General features: G+C 29.3%; 1 protein-coding gene across 1 annotated transcript; it reads left to right on the forward strand.

Moving 5' to 3' along the window:
• The first annotated feature begins 3970 nt into the window (after positions 1 to 3970).
• Positions 3971 to 4812, forward strand: LOC114264653 (21 kDa protein). The gene has a single exon (XM_028205347.2). It carries the CDS (start codon positions 4065 to 4067, stop codon positions 4689 to 4691), a length of 627 nt encoding a protein of 208 aa, XP_028061148.1. The 5' UTR covers positions 3971 to 4064; the 3' UTR covers positions 4692 to 4812.
• The last annotated feature ends 5125 nt before the right edge of the window (positions 4813 to 9937 follow it).

Genomic DNA, 9937 nt, shown 5'->3' on the forward strand with positions numbered 1-9937 from the left:
ACTGCCGTATATCATTTAGTTGGTGTTTGGATTTTTAAATTTAAATAAAAGCACTAATATTTTAGAGTGTCTTTACATCTTAAATTAATTTGTAAAAGATATTTCCAAAGTGAAAAAAAAAGAAGAAGAAAGAAGTAAATAAATTAGAAGTTCAATTTTTTTTTTTTCACCTTTTTGTGAATGAAATAGACATTGAATTTGTCTTTACCTATCTCTTCACAAATTTAATAATCAAATACAATTTTAAAGTGATAACGGTCTTTGGCCTAATAATTGATTGCAAGTTCAATTCTTATGAATAATAATTTATTTATAGTATTTATTTACCTCTCGTGATGGGATTTTATGTAGTTAGCAGTGATTGTTGGATTAATGGTCTATTGTAATACTTGTCATATTTATAATTATTCTTTCACTGATTGACAAAAAAAAATAATAAATAAAAAACACAACTTTTAAAGTGAATAGCTCAAATTAAAATAACTCGCTTTTTTATTTCACTCTCTCATCCTCTTTAGTTCCACAATATATTTATAATAGTCAATTCTCTCTATATATATTATATAAAACTCAACTTCAAATTTATTATCTTTAAAATTCATCTATCCAAATGAAATGAAACCTTACATTTATAATATGAATGTGTTTTTGTTACATTTCATAGTCTTCCGAATGATTTACATTTATAATGTGATTCACATACAAATGTGTTTTTGTTATAGGTTTATAGTTTTTGTCTTTAAAATGACCAAGGGGTTTTTGTCATAATTTTTCTGTCATGTTATAATGCATACAACTTGAGAACAAGTTCGTGAAAAATATCGTCCTACAACTTGACTATGGGGGTGTTTGTTTCATCTTTTCAAAGCTAACTTATAACTTTTAGCTTTAAAAAAGTTATTTTGGACTGTTTGGTTAAACTTATTTCTAACAGCTTCTGATTCTAACAGCTTATTTTAACTCAAAAAACTGATTCTGAAAAGTTGTTCACCCCTTGCTTCTGATTATCAGTTTCTGCTGTGGACATATTAATTTATGGTTATACTCTTAGATTTTTTTATTTTTTATTTTTTTAAAAATAGAAAAAGACTCAAATGAACTATAGATTATTATTATTATTTTTTTATGAGAAATGTAGACAAACAAAAAATAAAAATTAATTGAAAAAACTATTTCACAGCTTGTTTAACAAACACTACTCAACAACTTAAATCTATAATCTAACGGCTACACCAAACAGATTAATAACTTCTGATTAAAATCATAATCTATAATCTGTTAAGCTATACGCTGTGTTTGGTTGGAGGATTTGAGGAGGGATTTGGAAAGGGAAAGGGAAAAGTTAAGTGAAATGTAAATAAAATATACCTACATTTTACCTAATTTCACACACTTTTTCCATTTCCCTTTCCAAATCCCTCCTCAAATCCCCCAACCAAACACAGCAATAATCTATAAGTTGTTTTAACAGCTACACCAAGCAAAATAGCAAAAATTTGTTGTTCAAACAAAAAAATTGAACACCCAAAATCTGTGTAGTTAGATTTCATTTGACAATTACAAATTTTAGTTAAAAAATCAAAAAATTACTAAAAAAGTTAAATCAATAAATTTTGAACTCATACAAAAAATCAACGAATTATTTGTATTCATTCTACTTTTTGCACATTTTTTGTAACAAGTCAGAAAATCCTTTTCAAGGAGTACTAGTTTTTTCACTTTCATATTTAGTCTAAAAATTACTTTCCAAACCGACCTTAGTGTGGAATGGAAAATGTTTGTGATTCTGAAAATGTTTTATTCATATAATTTCTTCCTCCACAATCTCCACAAATAAAAATTTTAAAAATAGACTCACACGTAAAAAAATTTTGGGTCAACTTTTAAAATTTTGCTTGTCATTTCCTTTATGGAGATTGTGGAAACGAAATTATGTAAATATAGCACTGCTATTTTCAAAAAGTTTTGCAGCATGATAGGTAGAATATTAGCACATGAATAGATGACAAGGTTTTGGAAAGCTAATAATAAAGAGAGATTGTGTAAGCAAGCAAACAACTTTAGAAAACGTCCCGATGATGTCCATGTTGATGTTCATGGGTTTGGCGTTGGATCTCACATGTTCTGTCACTTCCTTCACGAGTGAATTGAGAATCCTCTCTGTCTCATGCTGTTTAAAAACAACTGTGTTTGAAACCTTCTGTCTGATTTTGGCTTCATACGCTTTCCTCTCATCAATTTCTTTGGAATTGTTGAAAATGCATTCACATATCTCAATTTACTTTGTGGGGTCTTTTTTCCGTGTGCCACATGATTGGATTGCTTAACAGCCCATCACTTTTCTCTTTGTGGCTATGATTGTAACCTCTAAAAATTGAAATAGGGTCTCCTAGAAAATTTTATAATATATATTTTTGAAAAAAATTAATTATAATTTTTGTGATATTTAATTATATTGGTAATAATATTATATATTTTTTTATCTATTTTTTTTTTTAACAAAACAATATATAATATTATCACAAAAAATATGTAATATTATCATAAAATACGTAATTTAATTCTAAATTATAAATTGTCATAACTCTATTAAAAAAATACATAACATATAATGATAAAAATACGTAACAAAAGTGCATATGTGCGTACTAATATTATCCAATTTTTATAATTCAAACTTATTTTGATAAACTTTTTTGTTTTAAAGTGTTGGTCCCACAACTAGAAAACTAGTTTTATGTATTATTATTATTTTTTCTGTCTATGTTTTCTAAGGCACGTGCATAGGACGATTTGATTTGGATTACAGCCAAACCCAAAACAAAAACTGGTCGATTCTTGGAGCCAAAATCAAACTAATCAAATCAATCTATGCCAACCTAAGAAAATTCAACTTTTAAAAGTCTTATTTCGTTATATAAAACTTTGAAATTATTTATAATTTTTTATTAACATAATGTAAAATGACGATAGATTATATCAAAATTAACAACATGCTACCTATAATGTATTGCTCAGCTAAAGTGCAATCTGTGACCAACAACATTCAGGCAAGGTAATTAAATTATAAGATTTTACTTAAAATATATAAATGGTTATATAGTTACTGGATTTTAAGTCATCAATCCAAGAACATAGCCGTTTTGATCTGTTCTACAATCAATCCAAACCAAACCCAATCCATGATAGTACTAAAATCAAACAAACACAATCTCACTCATGATAGCTAAACTAGTTCAATTTTTAAGTTATTTGGTGCTATTGTGCCAAAAAAAGATTTATTTATTATTACAACAATGAGGGAAAAGAGGCAAAAAAATATTCCATGTTCTTGGGGATTGTCCCGAGGCCTCCAAGAACCACATAATCATTCCTTTTGAAAAATTATATGGCGCTTACGTGTGATTATCAGAGCACACATAATATTTTTGGGTTAAGCATACAAATGGTCTCTAAAATATACGTTTTGTGTTATTTTTATATTTAATATTTTTAATTTATCAATTTGGTTTACAACATATTAATTTTGTCCTTAAGTATTTTCTATTTTGTTTCTGTTTACATTGATAATGGAAGTAATGAAATTTTCATCAAATTAGCAAAACGAGAAAAAAAAAAAAAATAGTCATCAGTATATATAATTTATTTTATTTTAGCCCTCGATATTTTAAATTGTATCAATATAACATAGTTGATTTGATAAAAATATTTTTACTTTTGTTATCAATTGTAAACAGAAATAGAGATAAGGACTATTTACTGATAAAATTAATAAAATAACAACTAAATTGACAAATTTCAATGACCAAAATGACTCATAATTTGCCCATGACGCATATTTTGGAAACCATTTGCATATTTTACCAATAATATTTGTTAGAAGTCACTTTATTTGTAAACTTATAAGGGTATAATAGTAAATTCAAACCAAAAGATGAGGTGTATTTTAAACACCCACACTCTTTCCATCTCATATATCATTTCATCAACCCAATTGCTTCCAATACTCTCTACTACTATACTACTGCATTGCCTTAGCTTGCATTGCTTCGGAGTTTCCAACGATGATGAAAAACCAACGGCCTGTATCATCTCTGGCCCTACTCTCAGCAGCCTTACTCTTCCTCCTCCAACCAATCCCAACCGTTGGATTCTCCTCTGACCCAAACAACGGCACCGATTTCATCCGTACAAGCTGCGGCGCAACTCTATACCCTCAGCTCTGCTACTCCTCCCTCTCCGGCTACGCCAAAGCCGTTCAGCAGAACCCGGCTCGGCTCGCTCGGCTAGCCATCCGAGTCAGCCTCTCCAATGCCCGACTCATGGTCGGCTACCTCTCCAACGTCTCCAGCCAAGCTGATTACGGCTCCGAGCCCCGAGCCCCAGCCGCCCTCCACGACTGCGTTACGGTCTTCAGAGATGCCGTAGATCAGATCAGTGGCTCGCTCAAGCAGATGCGGGAGCTCGGATACGGCGGCGCAGGCGGCTCGGTCCGGTTCCGATTGAGCAACGTTCAGACGTGGGTGAGCGCTGCGCTGACCAACGAGAACACGTGTACGGACGGATTCGAGGATGTACCGGATGGGGCGGTGAAGACGGGTGTATGTGATCGGGTGGTGAAGGTGAAGGAGGTCACGAGCATTGCGCTTGCGTTGGTTAATAGTTATGTTTCGAAGGTAACAACGGTTTGATGATGATGAAAGGGTTGAATATGGACCGTTTGATTATTATAAAAAGTGTATTTAGGTTGATATATTTGTGTCTTATATATTCAAGTTATTTATTATAGCAATGAACAACATTGTATATGATGGGGGTGTTTGGTGCAGCTTTTTTAAGCCAACTTATGGCTTCTGGCTTTTAAAAAGTTATTTTGGACTGTTTGGTTAAACTTATTTCAAACAGCTTCTGATTCTAACAACTTATTTTAAGTTAAAAAAGCTGATTCTGAGAAGCTGCTCACCCCTTGCTTCTGATTATCAGCTTCTGCTGTGGACATGTTAATTCACGGTTATACTCTTAGATTTTTTTATTTTTTATTTTTTTAAAAATAGAAAAAGACTCAAATGGACTATTAAATATTATTATTATTTTTTATGAAAAATGTAGACAAATAGTGAATAATAAAAAATAAAAATTAATTGAAAAAGCTACTTCACAGCTTATTTAACAAACACTACTCAGCAACTTAAATCTATAATCCAACAGCTATACCAAACAGATTAACCGCTTCTGATTAAAGTCATAATCTATAATCTGTTAAGCTATAATCTATAATCTGTTTTAACAGCTACACCAAACACCACCGATATTTTGAGCTTGTGAGTGCATGTGTGTGTGCGCTGTGTGATTTTTGTTGTTTGTTCACTCTTTGGAAGAAATGAAAAAAAACATTGTTCAAATGTAATTATCATCCAATATAATAAGGATTAACTACTACATCTATTATTATTAGAAAAATAATATATAAATTCATTTTTTTAAATCCATTTTTTAGATTTATGAGTGGTTTGGATTGTTTAACAGGCTTTTTTAGTAATTTTTTGATTTTTTGACTAAAATATGATGTAAAAAAAGCTAGTATGTTTAGGATGATTTTTTAATTTTTTACGAAAAGATATGCAAAAAGTAAAGAGAAAAAAGAATCTTTGACTTTTTGGTATAGATTGTTGGCTTTTTGATTTTTTAGTGACTTTTTGACTTTTTGGCTAAAAAAATCACTTGTCAAACGAGGCTTAAATAAATGTACTTTTTGATTTTTTATAAAAAAAAATGTGTCGAAAAGTAGAGAAAGTGGATACAAAAATAGAGAGGAGATGTTGATAGATGTTGATTGATGTGACCCAAATGAATATATGTATGCAAAAAAAAAAAAGTGCATTTTTTTAGTGCATGCCAAACACATACTTAATGATATGTCAAGAAAATAATTAGTTGATAATTAAAGAATATTTAATTATCAATCAATCATTTTCTTAATACATCACTGAGTCTAATTTTTTGGCTTGAATAGCAAATTATTTAGTGTGTTTGGTTTGAGTTTTTTAAATTAAGTTTTTTGAAAACTGATTTTTTTGTTTTCGTATTTTTTTGTTTTTAGTGAATATTTTTAAAATTTTATTTTTTTTTTTACTTTTTTAGATGCACCTTACTTAGATGTATCTAAAAAATAAAAAATTTGTGAAAAAATATTTTAAAAAATTAAAAAATGCAGAAAAATATAAAAAATGTAATGAATTCTCGTATTTTTTTTTGTATTTTTGGTATTTAGTTAATTTTTAAAAGGTTTTTTTCACAAATTTTTTACTTTGTAGATATATTTATGTTAGCTATGTCTAAAAAATAAAAAAAAAAATTTGCTTAAAATATTTAAAAAATTCAGTAAAAATAAAAAAACACAGAAAAGTAAGAAAGTAAAATTTTTTGAAAAGTATTTTTGAAAAATCTAACTAAGGAAAAGTGTTTTTTCGGTGAAACATAGATTTGAGTAAGAATTTAAAAGGAAAAGTGAAGGTGAGAGAAATAATATATATATTTTTTTCCTCCTAAATTTCTATTCAAAGTCATGGTTCAAATATGATGTGAATTCATTTTATGATAAATTTTACTTCTTAAACTATTTAAAAAAAAAAAAAAAAAAGGCACTACGTGACAATGTACTAAAGAATCAATAATTGCTCTTAACCAGTCAACCACATAGTTATGTATCCACAAATAAGGATTTTAGGAATCTTTTCTATTCTTAAAAATAAAAATTTGTTGCAAAAAAAAATAAGGGATTAATTCTTTTTGTCACGAGAATTGTCATTAAAAGATCATTTTAAAAAGTCAAAAAATTAACTTTTAACGATAAAATTTTGAAAAATGTCACTCAAAAATACATTTTTAGGGACAAATTAATTTGGTGTAAAAAGTTTTACTATGAAAATTTTGGTTCTAAAATATAGCAATTCATCACTAAATATACAATATTGTTGTTAAAAACACAACGATTATAATTTTAACAATTAAAATATTTTGTTTATAAAAAGTGATTTTATCCCTAAATTCATATATGTAAAACTTCAATTTGTTCTAATGTGTTAACATATTTAGTGTTCATGATTCAACTGGTGCAAGGTCATGCATAATTTTGGATAGTAGTTTAATTGGTTTAAATAGTAGAGTTTAACACATTTGTATTCATGTTTGGTACCTGTTAGAATAGTAGAGAGAGAGAAAATATAATATGTATTGTATTGAATGTATTGTATTGAATGTATTGTCCTATACAATAGAAGCCCTATATATATAGGCTGAGAAAAAGTATCTTATTAGAAATCTAATTATGAAAAAGAACATCTTATAAGAGACCTAATTATGGTAATACTTAATATATATAAGAAATCAATACCTAATATATGTAGAAATATATACTATATATACATTAACAGTACCTAACAAAAGACATTAAAAATAGTTATTTTGCGATTAAAGAAATATACCACAAGGTGTCATTGCAGAATATCTTATCAACACCTAATAATTTTTGCAAATTATAGATGTCAAAGTGGTCCAGTATTTTGCATGTAACATGTGGCACGCATAAGTGGTACGCCACAAAATTCCAAGAAATTGAACGGTTTGTCGGAAGATTTTAGCCTTGGCTCGGACCATTCTTTCCAATAATAGCTCATCGCCTTATCCTCTGGTGCCAACATTTTTTAAGTGTTTGCTCTTTAATTATGAGAAATTATGAATAGAAAAGTTTGAAAAATATTGAAAGTTTGTATACTGAAAGTACCTGAAATTTTAAATTTTAATGTTTAAAAAGATAAATAAAATTTTTAAGATAAATGATCAAAAAAATCCTTAGATCCTAAACACCTTATAACAGTTGCAGATTATTTTCTCTATACGTCTCTCTATCTTTCTACCAACGATACTTTGAATATATATGTTTATCGGTGCCTTAACTACATATTATTGTCTCCGTCTCTTCCAAATCCATCATTGTTGCCTCCAGATTCGTCTCTGTTCACAACCACTGTCCATATCTGAAATGAGTTGACGTCATTCAAAACCACAATCTAGATTTGAGTTGATGAGTTGCTAGAATTCTCTGTTGGAAAAAATGATTTTATAGTGATTTCAATGTGAAATTAAAGTATGTCTCAACCACCGGTTGAGGTCAGATCAAATGAGTTTAAATTCTTTATAACAAGATATTTACACCATAAAAAGAATGACTAAAAATCATTGAGAATTAAATGATAAATTGTCTCATAAAGTTGCCTTCATGAATGAGGTATTAGAAATAGTGTATAACTATCCATCTCACATTGATTGTAAAGAAAAACATTGATGGGTATTTAAATCTCAAGTTTTTGATAAGGGCATGAGTCCTTTAGGGCATCTAATTTTTTCGAAGGAAGGGAGTTATGGATGCTTAAATGATGGTCTTAAGCCAAAATTATAGTCCAAGTTAGTTATGCAAAAATTGCCACATGCGTGCACTGCTTGCCCGGATCGGGCCTCAAACGTGGATCTTGGGACTTTGGCTTGGGCTTGAGGGAATGGGTTAGGTTTTGGCTGGGCCGGATTGGTGGTCCACCAACCTAATATTTTTAGACCAAGTGGTTGCTAATATATATATACACTCATGTGTATATTGTGTGTAACTTACACACTTATGTCCCATCAATTTTACTACATTAGTTGGGTAGTTTTGAAGAAATTGAATTCTACATTTGTTGCCGCAAGGCTCCTCCTTTCTTCCCCTTTGTGTACAAAAAGAGACGTCTCTCTTTAGTTGTCACACAAAAATTCTTTACTCTTATATTATAGTCAGTCTGCTCTTATCATATTATTCTTTCTGTGTAAAAGAATGCTGCCGTTGTTAGTTCGCTGGAGTTAAACAGGATATGCTTCTGCATTAATGAGTTCTAACTGTGTGAGAGAGTGTTCCCATTGTCAATTCGTCGTAGCTAAACAAAATGTGCTTCTACTTTAGTGGGTTCTAACTGTCATATATTGGGAGACAGATGCCGACATACTTCCAGCACCCACGGTAAGGTGGCGAATCTATTTTAAGAATACTGTGGTACCACAAAAGTTCCGATTTGCTTCTTTATCTTATTTTAATATTTTAGTTTGCTATGTAATTCTGTTAATCATGTTTTAATCTCTAGTGTAATTTAATTTCATGATTTCTTATTCTACAAGTTAAATTATTAGATATGAAACAATTTATTTTATTTAATTACATAATTTGCACAATATTCTCAACCACAGTCCAATTTAAATCAAGTTGTCTTTTTCAATCGTAGTTTGTTCATTGTTTGTAACCACCATTCGTACCTCCGCCATTTCATTGTTATCACCCTACTTAGTTTATTAGTTTAAAGATCAATAATAGTAACTAACAATGAAATTTGCTGCAAAATTCGATTTATATTCTTTCCATCTATTTGCCTCTCTTCCTTTCTCTCTTTATATTCTTCTTCTATTTATATTTTTGTTTACCAAAAAGTTGTTGACCGCGGCTATAGGTAGCGGCTGAGAGTAATAGTGTCAGTGTTTTTGTCTAAAAAATAGCCAGTGTCGTTAAATTAACAATCTCTGGAAATTAAGATCTCGTTTGGAACAGACTAATTTAGTAATTTTTTAATTATTCAGCTAAAAAAATAGGTAAAAAAACTTGCATGTTTGAGATGACTTTTTGACTAATTACGAAAAGATGTGCAAAAAGTAGAGAGAAAAGACTATCTTTGACTTTTTGGTATGAGTTGTTGTTTTTTTGGCTAATTTAGTAACTTTTTGACTAATTGACTAAAAAAGTAAGTCCCCAAACGGAGCCTAAAACAAAATGATAGTACTATACAAATATAAAATTTAAATGTAATTTTCATATATAATGATGTGGTTCGTTATGAACCTCTTTACTTTAAAATAAAAT

This window comes from Camellia sinensis, chromosome 5 (assembly GCF_055761805.1).
Source record: "Camellia sinensis isolate YWXY chromosome 5, ASM5576180v1, whole genome shotgun sequence".
Lineage (NCBI taxonomy): Eukaryota > Viridiplantae > Streptophyta > Magnoliopsida > Ericales > Theaceae > Camellia > Camellia sinensis.